Genomic DNA, 19,885 nt, shown 5'->3' on the forward strand with positions numbered 1-19,885 from the left:
CACGTGGGTAGCTGATGAGAAAAAGTAAATGAAACAGAAGATAGAAAAATATCTCTGATACTGGAACTTTGTGTGTTGTCATCTCAGAATAGCAAACAAAGGAGAGACCATCCAAAGATCAAGCTCCTGACCATCTTCTCCATGGACCACGACTTCTCCACCCCACTCGTTTCGGGAGCAGACGGTGAAGGCGATGTAGCCCCCCCGTTGGTCGGCGCTGGTGCTGCCGTTGGCGGTGCCGGAGGACTCACTGCCAACGGCGACGACGACGGAGATTTTGGCTTCTTGCGCGGAGCTGGGGCCGGAACCTGAACAGGTGGAGCAGCAGCAGTGCAGGTGGAGGAACAGCCGGAGGAGGAAGCTTTTTGTTGGTGGAAGGTTCGGCCTAAGAAGAACATGAAGCAGTCAAGGTGAGTGACGCTGTCTGTGTGTTTTCCGGAAGAGAGAGTTGCCGAGAGAGAGAGGTGATGGGTGTGTGTGTGAGCTGCTGGGTTTGTGTTAGAGAGAGAAGAGAGAATGGTGTCTATGTGTGGCTGGTCTGTGTTGGGTTTGTCCAGCGGGCGGCCAAGGCGAGATTGCCGCCCGCCGGTGGAACGAAAATATTAGGTTCTTAACCTAGCTCTGATACCATGTAAAATAAATTGATGTATTATTATTGATTGATGTATATTGATTGATATATTTATTACAAATGGTGAGTGGCTCATTATATAGGAGAGGGTGAGTGTAGTAGGTGAGGAGTAGGTGGTGGTAGGTGATGGTAAATTGGTGGTAGGTGATGGTAAATTTTAACATTTATGTATTAATATGTTGTTCGGCATGTTGATGGGGATCAATGAAGGAGAAGAATAAAGACATATGGTTAGGTGCAAGAGGCATCAACCAAAATATTAGAATTTTTATGAGATTTAGTTTTATTAGGATTTTGCTTGTATCTTTATTTATTTGTTAATTTCCTTATTGGTTATGGAATACATACTTACGTGTATGTAAGGATTGTGTATGAAAAATGAATATTGATTGATAATTCTTCAGAGCGCTAGTTTTTGTGTCTTTGGCTCTGGTTCTACACGTCTTGCTTGAAACAACAAGAATATCTAGTTCCAAATTTACTGTGTAATTGTTTGTAAGACTACCTCATGATGTTCATTTCATGATGCAGTTGTTCTTTGATGAGTGAAGTAGCCACATTAATACTATTTCATGAATGAAGCATATTGAAAATATGAACAGTTGGTTTTGTCCCTGGATTTGAAGATCACATAATTCAAATCAGCAGTGATTTAGACCCCTTCAAACTTCTACCCCCACTATCCCCACACACACGTGGCGGGTGGTGATTGGAGGAGAAGAAAAAAAAAAGAAAAAGTGACCAATCAAAAAAGAAAGGGGGTCAAAGGGGGTAGGGAGAAAAGGGGTCTTAAACATTTTTGAATTCAAATACCCTGACTCACGCTCTCACCAGACAATTGTATGCGAGTCCCTGTAGCATAGTCTTCAATTATAGGTTTTTCCACACCATATTGCCTGTTCATTGTCACATGTTTGCTAGGGATTTCTAATATTGTAAATTTTATTTTTGGATTATAAACAAGTTCACCAAGAGTCGAACATGTTTCTAGAAGTTTCCTAGAAGTGTTGGTGTTGGGCACATGAGACTTTGACACAGTGACAGACATGGCTCCTCCTCAGCAGTGTCTGTGCTTATTAGGCTTAAGTTGCTGAAGTTGAGCAAAGATGTGTGTGTTGTAAGCACTAAAATATCCCATAATAGTGCTCATCTTAATACCCACTACAAGTTCTCTTAAGAATTTTGGCTTTGTAATAAAACTAGTGCTTCAGCTGTTTAAAAATAAATAAAATAAAATAAAATTAGTGTTTCAGTAAACCTTTGCCAATCCACCAAATTCACAGAGTTCGATGAACAAGATTCCTATGATATCTTTTCCTTGCTGGTTCTGTTTCTTATAGTATGTATGATGCAAAACTGGAAAACTGCTGGCCAAACCTACTACTTTAGATATTCCAGTGGACATAGAGTGATAACTTTTTTGCTTCTTTCTCCTTTTTGTATTTTATTTGTCCAATGAAAATTTTTGTAAGAATTTTTCTTTGCAATGATAAATCAAACCAATCTAAACCTTGTGTACCACGCAAATGAAGCTGGCTACATGATCAGTGGAGGCAGTTCTCAAACTGGTCCTGTCATTTTGAAGGTGAAGTACTCCTTGATCATTCTGTCTGAAGTGCGTAAGTTCTAACTATGAATTGAAACCAACAGAAATTACATAAATAAATAAATAAATAAATGTGTGTGTGTGTGTGAGTGTGAGAGAGAGAGCATGCTTTAGTTCCAGCACTCTGCCTTCCATTTCCAGCCTCTATACTTTATGCTGGTCCATGAGTTTTAAGATGCTTTGAACAGTCATAAAATCATGAGTTTAATTATTAACACTGTCTATTGCATGTGAACCAATTCATGCAGGTGGATATGTCATTGAGGATGCTAAAGGCAGGGAAGCATGTCCTTCAAGGTGATTTGATTTTTAGCTAACAATAAACCAAAGGTCTTATTTTTTCATTTGGACTCAAATATTCTTCTATGAGTTAGATCAATGTTGAATTTTCTTTAAAGAAAGATAATATTCCCTGTAGCAGTTACACCTGAGATTGTAATGATGGTTGGATTTTGAATTTTATGGTGTTATGTGTGTGCACATGCATGTTTTAGTGTGTCTGTGTATATATATAAGATACAGTTTTTGCTATTTAGACAGTATTTCTTGTGCAGTAAACTAACACTTTTTTTCTTCATGTTGGGGGCATGCCTTCAATATTGCTCGGCCAACATTGTGGATCTGAAGAGAAACCAGCTGCAGCTTGTAAGTTGGACACCTTCAATTTAATTGTATTTTTTTTTGGTATAATTTCTTCACTGCCAACCTATGATGTCCAGAACTGGAAATTGTTCCAAATATTCTGTTCACGTTGTTGAATATTTGAAGAAGTATACTTCCATTTCTAGGGAAGCAATTAAACATGGTAAAAAGTGATCATGATTTCTAAATCAGCCTCACGAGACATTATTGAGTTTGAGGAATGTGTTAAGCATGTTTTGTCTTGCATCTCAATCCTATCTATATTACACAATGCAACAAGCTGTTCGAAAGATTGCTCCGTGTTTTTATTTTATTTTATTTATTTTTTATTTTGTTTTTGATAAATACTTCGTGTTGTCTTTTTCTGATCTCAATGATGAAGTACAATAGACACCACTGGATGTGAGCCCCACAGAGTCAGCATCCCATCCTCAATGGTGGCATCTTTATTAACAGCTGAGGGAAAACAATTTTGGAAGTCTTGTCAAAGGGTTATTTCATATTTGCCACATCGTTCCCAATCTTTTTTCCTCACTGTTTCCATTGGAAAATATTATAATAGAAAGTATTGAAACATTTCAGTTACTTCTTTAGTATGGTATCTATTTTGCCTCCATTTAGTACATTCTTTCTGTTACTTCTTTAAAGACTTCTCATTCTATTATTTTCTTTCAATTCCCATCTTTTTAAAGTACGTAATTGGTTTTAAGCATGCTGCCAAGGACTTCAGGTTGAGCACGGTATTATGATGATAAACTTCGTACACTCTTGTCTCGTATCAGCCCCTCCTTATGTATATTAAAGAAGTAAAATCAGGTATTCAAGTATAGAACCTATCTATGGGAAAAACCTCCAAATAAATAGAAGGAAACCATCTAAACCAGAAATGGACATCCAAGGGGGGCAAAAACCCATACATATGCATCAATCAAGAATGGAAAGTTTAAATGTGAAAAGAAAAAAATCCCAAAGGTATTTAGAGGCATGAGACAACTCAATAGCTCCACAATAGAACACCAGTAGTGATGATCTACATAAGCCAAATTCAATTGACCATGCAGGAAATGAGGGAATGATAGATAAATAAGGGAAATCAGATATAGTGGAGCAGCTACCTGAACTGTCTGTTCAAACTTTAAATATAACAGGATAGAAAATAAAGCAGAAGCCCAATTATTTAGTGAGCAGAGTATATTCACAATTCTGAAAATATGAAGTGGTCAAAAGCCCTATTAAAGTTCAGCTAACTTTTAGTTCCCAACAGTTCCACGAACTGAATTGACACATTTTGATCAAAGCATCTTAATCAATTTTTCCTCATTTTATCCTCAATACATGCTACATGAATCTTATTCACCATTTTGCTCGATCAAGGTAACAAATCTCTCTTTATCATCTTAACCCTTGTGTTTTTAGCTTCCCTTGTCTCCTAACATTACTCAATATAGGTAACCACTTTTTTTAACGGATGTAATTGTCCGTCTTTGTTGTGCATTCCCTAAGCATCTTAATCAAATTTTCCTCATTTTCTCCTCAATACATGCTAACCCTACCATCTTAAGAATTTGTTCATTCCTAATCCCAGAAGAAACTTCAAACTTGTACAAAATTGGCGTACCCTAATGTGGGTGAGGCCATGTCTATATATAATGAATATATGATATACAAAATATAGACAGAAAAGGAAATAATTAATTACATAATAAATTCCTAAATAACCGTAATTTATACAAATCACAGGATCTCCTAAATATAATCTATTCTATATTTCAACACTCCTCCTCAAGCTGGGTCAAAAATATCGACCAAACCCAGCTTGCCAATGGAAGACTCAAGTAGAGATGGTCCTATAGATTTGGTGAAGATGTCCGCAGTATGATCAGAAGATGGAAGGAAAGAGGGACAAACAATACTTGCTTTAACTATTTCCCGAATGAAATGAATGTCAACTTCAATATGCTTAGTATGCCGATGAAGCACAGAGTCAGAAGCAAGTAATATGGCAGACTTGTTGTCACAAAACAATTTGGAGGGAATATTTTCTTCAAAGCCTAACTCAGTAAGAAAGGATTGAAGCCATAGTAACTCACATGTCCCATGAGCCATGGCTCAGTACTCAGCTTTAGCAGAAGACCGAGAAATGATAGCTTGCTTTTTGTTTTCCATGACAAAAGATGAGTACCATAGAAAGTAATCAATGACCCTAGAGGTCCAACGTTTGTCAGTCAATGACCCTGCGTAGTTTGCATCAGTAAAGTAGGACAACCCTGTCTAAATCCTAGTAGTGAAGAATAAACCCAAACCAGGACAAGACTTGAGATATCTCAAGATGCGGTGAACAACATCGAGGTGAGCAGTACGAGGTGCATGCATGAACTGATTAACCACACTTGCAGCAAATGTCAAATCTGGTTGGGTATTAGTCAAATAGATTAAACATCCTACCAATCTATGGTATCGAAATGTGTCAGAAAGCAACTCACCATACTCAGTCGAAAGTTTCAAATTTGGATCCATAGGAGTAGAAGGAGGCTTGCATCCCATCATACTGGTATCTAGAAGGTACTTGTGTTGAGACAATGATATTCCATTTTGAGAACGAGCTACTTCAATCCCTAAGAAATACTTGAGAGGACCCAAGTCCTTGATGTCAAAGGCTTGACTAAGCTCCTGTTTTACCAGAGCAATATTGAAGGTGCCATCTTCTGTAAGAATTATATCATTCACATAAACCAACAAGATAATACATCGACCATTAGGCAGATGGCGAATGAAGCACATTGAACAAAATCCATGGGTAAGATAATAGAGTTGAAACGATGGAACCATGAGATTGCTTCAAGCCATAGAGAGACTTACGCAGACGACATACCTTCCCAGCATACTCCCTCTCAGCCTGAAACTTGGGAGGAGGATCCATGTAGATCGCCTCAAGTAAGTCTCCATGCAGAAAATTATTCTTGACATCAAGTTGATAAAGGGGCCAAGAATAAGAGGCATCCAAGGAAATAAACAAATGAACAGTGGTCAATTTAGCAACAGGTGCAAAAGTAGCCCCAAAATCCTTGCTAGGAACTTGTGTAAATCCCTTAGCAACAAGATGAGCCTTGTAGCATTCCACTGTACCATCAGCCTAGTACTTCACATTGAAAATCCACTTGCACCCAACAGTTTTCTCACTGTAAAGAGACAAGTGCCAAGGTGTGATTATGCTCCAAAGTAGCCATTTTAGTTTGCATAGCCGCAACCCATTGGAGATTCTGGAGAGCCTTAGACACAGACCGAGGAATGGAAACTGACTCAAGTTTTCCAAGAAAAGACCTATGCCAAGCTGAAAGTCCATAATAACATAAAATTGGGAAATTGGGTAATTAGTGCTATTAAGCCAATCAAAATGATCTGGGGGATGACGTTCATGGGTTGAATAACGGGAAGGGGTTGGGGAGCGAAAAGGGGAGGAAGTACTTGAGCGAAGAGGAGAGGAAGTACCTGGGCCTGAGCGCGAAGAATATACTGGAGGGGGAGGGGGAGGGGGGGAGCACGAGGGCGACGAGAGAGTGTCTATAATCGTGTAGGACTTGAAGGTGCAAATACAAGCTGAGGTGAGGTTCGTAGCCGAATCAAAGATAGGAATAGGATGAGCACTCGGTGACGTAGTAGGAGGCGGTGTGCATGAGGCAGAATCCTGCAATAAAGGGGCTAGAACCAAAAAACAGCATATCTTCACAAAATGTGACATCCATAGAATGATAAAAGCGACGAGACAAGGGATCATAGCACCTATAGCCTTTAAAACGGCATGTAAAAGCAACGAGACAAGGGATCATAATGCCTATAGCCTTTAGAGAGGGCTAAATAGCCCAAGAAGATACACTTAAGAGACTAGTTAGCTAACTTGGTTCAAGTAGGACTACGATCTTGAATAAAACAAGTACAACCAAATACACGGGGGACTAAGGGAAATAACAAGGTGGTTGTTTGAAGTAATTGAAAAGGAGCCAACCCGTGTAGAACCCAACTAGGTGTCCGATTAATTGGGTAAACAGAACAGCAGTAAGTACAACCATATGCCAGTAAGATTTGGGAACATTGATCCCACAAAGAAGACACTGGACTATAGACAAAATATGACGATTTTTATGTTCAATGATCCCATTTTGTTTAGGAGTATAGGTATAAATAAGTTGTTGCAAAGTTCTTTGCTGATTAAGTTAGGAGCGGAATGCATCAAAGATGTACTCCTCCTCCTCCCCCCCCCACGTTATCAGAACGAATGTTGTGCACAACAGTGTGAAATTGGGTTTTGACCATTTCAAGAAATTGAATAAAAAGTCAAAGCACATCAGATTTCTTTTTAAGGAAATAAACCCACGTACACCGAGAGTGATCATGTATGAAAGTCACATAATAATACCTATCCAAACCAAACCAAGCCTTAAGTCCTATCAAATGGGGTCGGCTACATGAATCCTTCTTCTCCACGCGACCCTATCAAAGGCCATTTCATTAGTCAAATTAAGTAGATTTATATCTCTATTTAAAACGCTAGTCAACGTTAATCTAGGCCTATCCCGTCCCCTAACACTTCCATCTACCGTTACAGCATCGCATCTCTTCACTACTGCCTCTATTGGTCTCCGTTGAATATGACCAAACCATCTCAAACGATTCTCTCTCAACTTATCTTCTATCGGTGCTACTCCTACCCATTCCCGAATACACTCATTCCTAATACTGTCTTGTCTAGTCTTACCACACATCCACCTTAGCATCCTCATCTCAGCCACACTCATCTTATCTACATGTTGTTTCTTGGTTGCCCAACACTCCGTCCCATACAACATAGCTGGTCTAATAGCTGTTCTGTAAAACTTACCTTTTAGTCTAGTGGGTATTCGTTTATTGCACAATACCCCAGACGCACTTCTCTACTTACACCATCCCACCTTAATCCTATGGGCCACATCTGCATCAATTTCTCCCGTTGTTGTGATAATCGACCCTAAATAACGAAAATGTTCACTCTTAAGCAATTCTTGGTTCTCAATCTTCACTTATCCTCTGCTTTCATTGTTACTGTTACTAAATTTACACTCCATGTATTCTGTCTTAGTTCTGCTTATTCGGAGTCCTTTAGATTCAAGAGCTTTTCTCCAAATCTCTAACTTTGTGTTAACTCCTTCTCTAGTCTCATCCACAATATCGTCTGCAAAAAGCATGCACCATGGCACGTCATCCTGAATATTTATCGTCAACTCGTCCATAACTAAAGCAAAAAGATAAGGACTTAAGGTAGATCCTTGGTGCAACCCTACAGTGATAGGAAATTCATTTGTCTCTCCAGCTGGCGATCTAATAGTGGTCATCACCGCTTCATACATGTCCTTAATCACGTCAATGTATCCTTTTGTCACCCCTTTCTTCTCTAACACCCACAATATTATATCCCGGGACACTCTGTCATATGCTTTCTCAAGGTCCGATAAACACCATATGAATGTGTCTTTGCTTTTCTTTATACTTTTCTATTACTCTCCTCAAAAGATAGATCGCTTCCATTGTTGACCTACCAGGCATAAGCCCAAATTGATTCTCTGACACCTCTGTTATATCTCGCAATCAGCGTTCCATCACCCTCTCCCACACTTTCATTATATGACACATTAGCTTGATTCCTCTATAGTTGTTACAATTCTGGACATCACCTTTATTCTTATAGATTGGCACTAAAATACTCTTCCTCCACTCATCTGGCATGTTCCTAGTCAACAAAATTTTGCTAAACAACCTAGTCAACCAACCAACTCCCTTTTTACCCAAACACTTCCAAGCTTCAATAGGGATATCATCAGGTCCTAAAGCCTTATTTGATTTCATCTTCTTAAGTGCAATTTCTACTTCAAAGTTCCTAATCCTGCGATAGAACCTATAGTCTTGGTTTATCGTATTACTGGCTATTTCTTTCCTTATTGTCATACCTCCATGTTCCTCATTTAATAGTTTCTCAAAATAATTCTTCCATCTTTCCTTAATCTCATCACCCTTCACCAATACCTTAGAATCCTCACTCTTGATGCACTTTACGTGATTAAAATCTCTTGTTTTCCTCTCCCGTATCTTAGCAAATTTGTAAACCCTCTTCTCTCCCTCCTTACTATCTAGCCTAGTGTATAGGTCATCATATACCACATAATAATACCTATTCCCACAAAAAGCCAAAACAGGGTAACCCCAAATATTAGAGTGGACAAGGTCAAACATATAAGAGGCATGATATATGTGAGAAATATAAGTAGTACGAGTATGTTTAGACAATTCACAAACAACACAATGAAATTGATCGTCCTTGCAAGCTTTATTAAGTAATGAAAAAAGTAAACATAATGTCACACCCTAAACTCGCCCCTAAAAGTTTGGGTATGACCAACCTGATAACGGATTCAGAATTCCATAAATATACAATATGGGGCCTGAACGAAAGCAATTGCTAACTTAAGATGACATCCATTGAGCTAATGTTACATGCCAGGATCACAAACATTTCAACATATAACTTAACGCATAAAGAGACATATACAAAAGCGACAACTATATACAGACATATTCAAAAGTGACAACTATATACAGACATATATACATAGTCTCAACCCCGCAACTGGGGGCATAACTTAAGCATCGGGAGTGAAGGATGTATATGATTAACTACATTTGACAAAAGGCTAGTGGCCAAAGTCAAAAGCTATGAAAGGAACTCCGCAAAAAGAATGAGCTTTAACTGCTTGGACACAGCGGGGGTTGACAAAAGAAAGTTGCTAAGGCTGGACTAGGATTGACGTCCGAGCTAGTTACCTACAGAGATAGACATAACACGGAGTGTGCAAAGCTCAGTGAATAATAGTATGTAGGTAATTCAAGTGAATAAACATAAATTACACCGTATATGAGTACATGGTTCACATATCAGATCCTGTTCTGTGGTCATTTCCAAAATGGCCTTGGGCCCAATGTTAATGCAGAACAGCCTCAGGCCCACTATTATACAGAACAGCCTCGAGCCCACATATCAACAGCTGTCTAGAGCACTGGAGGGTAGGTAGAACATTGACATGTACACTACTTCCCTTGGCCTTAGGCCATGAATCAGAATCAATTCGAATCATATTAAGGTCGGTGAGACATCGGCATGTCACCACCTCCCTTAGCCTTAGGGCTACCATTGAGTTGTAAATCATATTTGAACGGCCTCAGGCCTAGCAATAACAAAACAGAACGACCTCTGGTCCTTAACGATATGATATCATCGCTCAATAACGTATATAAGTTTTCCAATTGTTCGCCATTAGGAAACATAGTTTACTTATGCATAACAGAACGCCAATGATAACTAGTAGCAGTAAACGAATCATAGCACTACACTACTATTACTCACAGTGCTGTGACGGTCCTGTATGTGACCTACACACACATGCAGTTCAGAAATTAGTCTATTTTCCTTTTTAATCAATATTCGATTCGTTCGACATTCAATTAATTATAAGCATTTAAAAGCTTCAAACACACATTTTAGCAATCTCAGAGGGGTCAAACAAAGGAAACGGAGTAGATAGAATTCTTCCACATGGGCTGCACGTGCGGTAGTCCACCGCACGTGCGGAAAGGTGGGCTGCACGTGCGGCAATCCTCCCCCGCACATGCTTTTATTTCAGTACCTCAACTTTGGTTTGCCCTGTTTTCCACACGTGCGGCTGTGAGCCCTGCACGTGCGGTCGGAACCCCTGTTTTGTGCAATCCGATTCAAGGCACACACCCAACTAGGTTACAACATTTCAAGGCACAAAATAGAGGAATTTAGCACAATATAATGATATAATGCTACACTAACATGAATCATAAGCTTAATTAAGTCTTTAATTCCTTCAAACTCATAAACACAATTCAATTCCTTTAAATTTGTAGCTATATTTGGTCTTCCACATATATATATATATATATCACCATCTAAACACATGGATGAATTTCAACATGCAAGACTATAAATAAAGTGTAATCCCCCCTCCAAAAAGCTCAAATAATTCCAAATCAACTAAATACAAGAGGTATTCTTCAACTAATTGATTCCTACACACTTGATCTATTTCACAACCCTAATTTACAAGAACACAAAAGAAATTCTTATTCAAGTTCGAGTGGGGAGTTGTTCTAGGTGGATTGAACCTAACTTGAGCTTAAATTTCTATACTTCCTCTCAATTTCTCAAGCTTCTTCCTTGTTGAACTTCTTCTCCCTTAGCTCTTCTTCTCTACACTCTCTCCTTCTCTCAAGAGATATTTTTCTTATGATAGATCAAGTGGCTCAGTGAGGAGCTTAAGAGGGTTTTATAGGACTTGACCAAAATTAATCAATTTAATCGTTCCGAATCAAATTTTTACAAAAATTCGTATTATGATCTAAAATTCATGTTGATCACAATTATAAAGTCAATTTTAGATTATTAAGCCTCGAAGGCTCTCAATCACTGATCCAAACGTCACAATTGTAATAGATATTTTTCATAGTTGACAGATATAAAACCATAACCATGTAATTCACATAATTAAACTTAATTTCCCATGAAATTTCACATTAACCAGATAAGTGCACATAGTAAGAGATAGAAAGTATACCAGAAAGCATATAGGAGGGTCGGGTTATTGCACATAAATAGTTATAGTTTGCATGTCCTAAATGTCACGACCCAAACCTGCCCCTATAGGCTTAGGTCATGACTGGCCAGTAATCCCAGATTACCTTCGGCGTAATTCACATAATTAAACTTAATTTCCCATGAAATTTCACATTAACCAGATAAGTGCACATAGTAAGAGATAGAAAGTATACCAGAAAGCATATAGGAGGGTCGGGTTATTACACATAAATAGTTATAGTTTGCATGTCCTAAATGTCACGACCCAAACCTGCCCCTATAGGCTTAGGTCATGACTGGCCAGTAATCCCAGATTACCTTCGGCCTCAATGAAAAAACAACCATAATATAATAATGGGGCTTAGCGGAAGTAATAAAGAAATATAACTGAGTCCATTGAGCGGTGCATACATGCCAAAATCATAAATGTTAAAAACTTTGAAGTTCATTCAAACTTGCATATAATATATCAAAGTTGGACTTCTCATACATCACTATTCATAAAAATTTCCAAAACATCAAAAAGAAACAAAACAAAACGAAGGATGGGTTGACAAAGCTTGACTCCAAGCATGCCCCTTCACAGAGGCACTTCAAAATGGTTTCACAGGGGTAGACACCGAGGCGGCCTTAAACTTGATGTCCCGTTTGCTCACCTATATATATATATATATATAAGGGAGATGGGTGAGCTGAAGTCCAGTGAGTAATATCAGTATAAAGGTTTTATATGAATGAAGTCCAGCATGTTACAAAACATATCTTTCGTTTTCGGAACAATTCATGTCAATAAGCAAACCATTAGAATACACAATCATATCAGTCTCTTCTTTATGATAACAATAATCAACCATTCAATTTACGTAGTACATCCAATAGAGTGATAAGAGACAATGTGTCGAAGCCAAAAGGACCACAAGGGTCAATCCAGTGGGACCATGATAGGTCATTCAATAATTCATAATTCATAATTCAATTTGAACCATCAAGGTCTAACATCAGAGATATCTGTAATTCAATTAATCCAATGGGCCATGGTATTGTTTTTTCCAGGCAAGGGCCACGGTATTGTTTTTCCCGGGCAAGGGCTTCACTAATGGATACCACGATTACAATTCAAAAGGGACACTCATTCATAGATAACAAAATAGAATTCAAAATACCAATCTTGAACAATTTCAAAATACATTTTGAAGATAGCTTTATAAAGATATTACTCACAATGGGTTAAATCAATATTAGGCCTCGGGCGTCCAACTACACAATACACATATTGAAACACAAATCTCAATCAAATGTTCTATAATTTGATTCCCTTTTAATGTGTTTCTAATTCATTTCCCTATTAAGGATGCCTAAACAATGCCCAAAGATGCCTAAACAATGCCCAAGGATGAAAGCATGCACATGGGGGTGTGTTTCAAAAATGCTGAGAACAGGGCAGTTCACTTGAGCACACCTTTGGTCGCTTAAACGGTGTGGCTTGTCTACAAAAGTACTGGATGATCGAACTGTGCGCTCGAGCCATATGGTATAAAAGGGTGGGTTCGCTTGAGCAGTAATTATCGAGCCATGTGCAACGTGTCTGCAAAAATAATGGATACACGCAAAGTGCGCTCGAGCGACAACTTCATCGCTCGAGCGAAGTGCACAAATTTTGGGTTTTCCATAATTGAATTTGAAGTTTAAAAACATGAGTTTCAACTCCCAAGTTTGCATGGCTCAAGAGAATATGAAGAAACAGTTTTTAAAACGTGAATTCATGAAAATTAAGCAACCATGATCTCAAATTCTCTTTCAATTCTTCAAAACAAGGCTCCAAATTCAAAGTTCTTTCCATGCATGGGTTAAATTCAACTCTTTTCTTTTCAAATCATGTTCATATGAGATGTTTAGTGTGAAATCATGAAGAACCTTCAAAGATAGCTAGTAAAACATCATGCATGTAAGGATTTTGTTGAGAATTAAGCTTGAAAATATTGAATTATGCATGCATGTACTCAATTAGCTCAGACTCGTTAAATTCATGGTGATTCTAACTCTTTCCTTTCAAATTCATGCAAATGTTCTTATAAACTAAGTGAATTCAACTTCTTCATGGATAATTTACAAGAATTATGGGTGAATTCCATACCTATAGCTTGAATTCAAGGGTTAGGACCTTAATTTTTTCAAGTCTTCTTCAAATCTTTACAATTCTCTGAGTTCTCTCTCTCAAAGTGGAAGTCTCTCTCTCGTTCTCTCTCTAAATCTCAGCCAAGTTGATGTCAAAATTAGCTAATCAAGTTCATATAACATATATATAGTTGGATTAGGTTAGACTAATCAAGTGGGATTAGGCTTAATTCTAATCAATTCTAATTAATTTATTCTAATTATATTGATTCGAATCAAATTTTTATCAAACTTGCCATATGATCCTAAATATTCTAATTAGCCTATTGAACTAATCAATTTCGGTTTCTGAATCTGTTTCGGCTGCCAATTTCCAATTCAAAGTAAGCACTTAGATAGATTTTCCATAAACAGACATATAAGAACAGGTTAAACGCATAATTATGCAATTATGCTCAATGAAATAATATATAAGAATAATATGCACGTTGGGGGTCGTCACACTAAATGGGCATGCCACAAAGTTAAAAATCTGAAAAGAAAACACATATGAAGACGACTTAGGTAACACAGGTGCTTGTAGGCTAGAAGTGATAGGACGAGAATGCGGTGGATCCTCGAAGTAGTATGGCCCATCGCGCTCAAACCCCTAACCCCTTGCAAAAAATCTTCTTCGAAGTCAAGTCCTATAATAAGCAATGAGTGGGTAAGAAAATGACAACACAATGAAGATTTTTAGTAACACAACTAACATATAGGAGATTATAAGCAAAACATGGCACATGTAATACAGAAGTAAGTGTAATATCAGACGACAATGACACATCACCCTTATGTCGGACATCTGAGAGAGACCCATCTGTATTGGCCATTCCTCGTACTTCATATCTTCGTCTAAGGCTATTTGGTGGTAGTCAATGACATGGAATGGATCCCTGAGATACCCACGGAGCATTGACACGTGAAACACATTATGCATTTGTTCCTATTCCCGGTGGTAAAGCAATACGATAAGCAACATGGCCAAGTCTTTCTATAATCTGGAACGGCCCGATGTAATGTGGTGTCAATTTCTCTTTTTTGCCAAACCTTGTTTGCCTTTTCATCGGTGTTACTTTGATGAACACGTGATCTCCCACTTCGTATTCCAAATCCCTCCTTATCTGATTAGCATAGCTTTTCTTTCGGCTCTGAGCAACCTTGAGCCTCTGTTGGATGATTTTGATCTTCTCGGTTGTTTCTTGCACAAGTTCAGACTCATATAATGCTCTATCACCAACCTCAGTCCAACAAATTGGAGACCTGCATTTTCTTTCATACAACGCTTCATATGGTGCCATACCGATAGTAGTATGGAAATTGTTGTTATATGCAAACTTTGCCAACGGTAACTACCTTGAAATTTCAAGACACACATACGAAGCATATCTTCCAATGTTTGGATAGTCCTCTCGGTCTACCCATCAGTTTGTGGGTTAAAGGCAGTGCTAAATCTCAACTCTGTGCCCATAGCCTATTGCAAACTGTTCCAAAATCTAGAAACGAATTTAGGATCTCTATCTGAAACTATAGATACCGGAACTCTATGCAATTGAATAATTTCATCAATATAGATTGTAGCAAATCTATAAGCATTGAAGGAAGTTTTCACAGCAAGGAAATGAGCAAACATTGTCAATCTATCTGCTATAACCCAAATAGCATTCATACCTCTAGACGTTCGAGGTAGACCGACGATGAAGTCTATGGTTATATGTTCTCATTTCCATTCTAGAATAGAGAGGGATTGAAGTAAGCTTACCGGTTTCTGATACTCAGCTTTTGCTTGTTGGCATTAGAGACATTTGGAGTTGTTGTTGGCAATTTCTCTCTTCATGTTTGGCCACCAGTATACTTGTTTCAAGTCTTGGTACATCTTAGTATTTCCCGGATGCATAGCAAACGTTGACTTATGGGCCTCTTTGAAAATCCTTCTCTTCAATTCCGCATCATTAGGAACACAAAGCCATCCTTGAAACTTCAATACTTGATCTTTAATTGTGAACCCTGGTCTGGGCTTGGTTTCAAACTCATCACAAATCTTCTTAAAAGAGTCATCATTCACTTGCTTCTGTTTGATCTCTTCTATGATTGCTGGCTGTGCTAAAATTGCAGCTAATAAATGATCTTGCTCATAAGGTACCACTTCTAATTCAAGCTTTTCAAATTCTTGCAGAAGCTCTTCTTGATCAGTAAGCAAACAAGCCAAATTTCCCACATTTTTTCTACTGAGTGCATCAGCTACAGTGTTAGCCTTGCCTGGATGATAATGAATTTGCAGGTCATAGTCTTTGATTAATTCAAGCCATCTCCTCTGTCGCATATTCAACTCTTTCTGTGTAAAAAAATATTTCAAACTCTTTATGATCTATATATACCTCACATTTTGCCCCGCATAACTAATGGCACCAGATTTTCAATGCAAAGACAACAACGGCGAGTTCTAGATCATGTGTCGGATAGTTCTTTTCATGTGATTTCAACTGTCGGGATGCATAAGCAATCACCTTGCCATTCTGCATTAACACACAATCCAACCCTCTGTAAGAAGCATCACTAAAAATTACAAATCTCTTGGTATCTGACGGTAGAGTAAGGATTGGAGTTGTGGTCAGTCTTGTTTTCAACTCTTGGAATGCAGATTCCCTTTGGTTTGTCCATACAAATGGTTCTCCTTTTCGGGTTAATTGTGTAAACAGCACAACAATCTTTGAAAAATCTTTGACAAATCTCTGATAGTAACCTGCCAATCCCATAAAACTTCGAACCTCCTTTACATTAGTCGGAATAGGCCAATCTATAATTGCTTCAATCTTTTGCGGGTCAACTGAAATGCCATCTTTGTTAATAACATGCCCCAAAAATATGATTTTATCTAACCAGAATTCACACTTTTTAAATTTCCCATACATATGTTTCTCTCTAAGTGTTTGAAGGATTATTCTCAAGGGTTGTTCATGGTCATCTTTACTTCTTGAATAGATCAGAATGTCATCAATAAATGCAACAATGAAGTCATCCAAGAAAGGTTTAAGGACTATTCATTAAATCCATGAATGTTGTAGGTGCATTAGTGACTCCGAAAGGCATGACTAAGAATTCATAATGTCCATACCGGTTTGGAAAACACTTTTCTCAATATCTTCGGCTTTAACCTTCAACTGATGATATCTTGATCTCAAATCAATCTTTGAAAATACTTGAGTCCCCTGTAACTGATCAAACAAATCGTCAATCTGAGACAAAGGATATTTATTTTTAACGGTTACTTTGTTGAGTTCCCGGTAATCAATACACAATCGGAGTGTGCCATCTTTCTTCTTTACGAAGAGGACCGGTGCGCCCCATGGCGATGTACTCGGCCGAATAAACCCCTTATCGAGTAATTCCTATAACTGAACTTTCAATTCTTTCATTTCAGTAGTAGACATACGATATGTAGTTTTTGATATAGGTTGAGTACCAAGCATCACATCAATTACAAATTCAATTTCCCTATCAATTAGTTGTCCTGGTAGCTCATCTGGAAACACATCACGAAAATCTCTTACTATAGGAATGTTTTCCAAGGTGATGTCCATGGTTTGATCATTTATCACACTACACAAGTACCCTTGACATCCCTTACTAATTAGTTTACGGGTTTTCATTGCAGATATTAGATTAGGTGGAGAAATTGCACCCTTACTCTCAAAATAAAATTCATCCTGACCCGGAGGTTGAAATATCACTCGTTTAGATGCACAATCAATAGTTGCATGATACTTAGATAGCCAGTCCATATCCAAAATAACATGAAAGTGTCTCATATCAAGGGGTAACAAATCAGCATATAAGGTGGCATTTCCAAGTATTAGTTTCCATGCAGAGTAAACAGATGAACATAAAATAGATCCTCCCGTTGGTGATGCAACACATAATATGTACCTTAAGGATTCCATAGGTCTATTCAATTTACCAGCAAATATCATGGAAACAAAAGAATGTGTGGAACCCAAATCAATCAATACATATGCAGATTGGCCACAAACAGAAAGTGTACCTGAAACCATAGCCTTAGGGTGTGTTTGATTGGACGGACTGGAAAATGGGGGATTAGAATCCATCGGACTTGAGTCCTGGGACTGTGAATCCCCCGGACTATTTGGTCGGATTGGATATGTATCCTGTGTTTGTTTTTTCATGGGATTAGATGTCTGGATAGGACTATTTTCAGTGAATCCAACGTTTGGTTGGACGGACTGGATAAGATAAATGAACAAAAGACTATTTTACCCTTTTTCAATTGTTTACTAAGTAATAGCAATATTAAACATATCTTTAATATTTTAATTATTTTTAATTAAATAAATTCGTTTTTTTTTTAAATTAAATAAATAAATAAATAAAATATCAATAAAATTTGGTTTAAATCATTATTGTATAAAAAATCATTATTTTTTTTACATGCAAAACTTTACTGTGTTTGTTTATTTACACAATTAAATAAATTTATTTTTTTACACAATTAAATAAATAAATAACCACTAAATTTGATTTAATAAAATGCTGTATAACCTGTATAAAAAATTTATTATTTTTTTAATTAAAATTTTAAATAAAACACATATTAAAATTTAAATAATGAAATTAAATAAATTATAAACAAAATTTTAAAATAAAAAATCAATAAAATATCTATAAAAAATTATTTTAAAAATTTAAATAAATAAAACATCAATAAAAAGTTAAATAAAATTGTTTTATTTTTAAATTGAGACATTTAAATTTTATTGAATTTTATTAAATATAATACATAATTAAATAGTAGAGGGTCAAAATGGTCATTTCCGCATCTAATCCCAACAGTGAATAGTCCCCCACATTCTATCCCCCCCCCTAGGACACAATAGTCCCCCATATGGGGGACATGGAGTCCGGCCGGATTCCATGTCCGGCGGACTAAAAAAAAATCAAACGGTGAATAAGGAACACTATTTGGATTGTAATCCAAATAGTGGATAGTCCCCCCCTCCAATCCCCCCAATCAAACACGCCCTTAGTGTTCTGAATATCCCCTGGAATAAGTGCGAAGACTCTTCCTTGTTTGACATCATTTCTTATTGTAGTTGGTGTTGCATTTGGTCTTGCTGTTGGGATTGACCCGGTCAAACTTGTAGCGCTTGTGGAATCCGAATCAATCAATACATATGCAAATTGGCCACAAACAGAAGTGTACCTGAAACCATAGCCTTAGTGTTCTAAGTATCCCCTGGAATAAGTGTGAAGACTCTTCCTTGCCTGACATCATTTCTTGTTGTAGCCGGTGTTGCATTTGGTCTCACTGTTGGGATTGACCCTGTCGAACTTGTAGCGCTTCGGTTACCATCTCTTCGAGGTTGTGTACAATCTCTTGCCATGTGACCAACATTACCACACTGATAGCAAGCTCCCGTAGTACGGTAACAAACACCTCGATGCTTCTTTCCACATATATTGCAAGTGGGTACCAAATTGCCACTATGATTTGAACCTGAGTTACAGGATTTTGATTTCTTGCTCATTAAAGACGTTACTTCCTTATTGAAATTTTGTCTCTTATCTCTCCATTCAAAATTCTTGTTGTGAGCGACCATGTTTGCTTCTGACATCAACGCTCTGTCCAGTACATCAACATACTTTGGCAATTTATACGTTAATTCTTTCCAAGATTGAAGCACGAAGACCTCCCTCAAACTTCCTAGCCTTCTTGTAATCTGTATCAACCATGTGCGGTGCAAAGCGTGCTAATTCTGTAAATTAGGCTTCATATTCGACCACTGTCTTGTTCCCCTACTTCAGTTGCTCAAACTCAGATACTTTTCTATCTCGGACGCATTGCGGGAGGTACTTCTCATAGAAAATCTCTAGAAATTGAGCCCAATCAATTCCCTTATTATCATCGCGAACTAACATCCACCGCCTCCTCGCTTCATCTTCTAAAGTGAATGCAGCTAATAGAGCCTTTTGTGCCTCTGTACATGGAAACGCCTTAAATAGCTTTTCAATTCCCAATACCCAGGCCATAGCCTTTAGTGGATCAACTCTCCCATGAAACAAGGGTGACTTCATCATTTTGAATTTGTTGGTGAGGGCAATAGTTTTGTCATCTGATTGTTGGTCTTGTACTGGTGGTGGCACGGGCATTGGA

General features: G+C 37.7%; 1 protein-coding gene across 1 annotated transcript in view; it reads left to right on the forward strand.

The window, feature by feature from the left end:
* Nucleotides 1-19,885, forward strand: part of LOC114268615 (NAD(P)-binding Rossmann-fold superfamily protein) — a 51,853-nt gene that overhangs the window by 18,282 nt on the left and 13,686 nt on the right. The window contains exons 3-4 of the mRNA XM_028209811.2: nucleotides 2,486-2,534; nucleotides 2,865-2,882. Of these exons, the coding sequence (XP_028065612.1) occupies nucleotides 2,486-2,534; nucleotides 2,865-2,882 (67 nt within the window). The remainder of the gene's footprint in view (nucleotides 1-2,485; nucleotides 2,535-2,864; nucleotides 2,883-19,885) is intronic.

This window comes from Camellia sinensis, chromosome 14 (genome assembly GCF_055761805.1).
Source record: "Camellia sinensis isolate YWXY chromosome 14, ASM5576180v1, whole genome shotgun sequence".
NCBI classification, from domain to species: domain Eukaryota; kingdom Viridiplantae; phylum Streptophyta; class Magnoliopsida; order Ericales; family Theaceae; genus Camellia; species Camellia sinensis.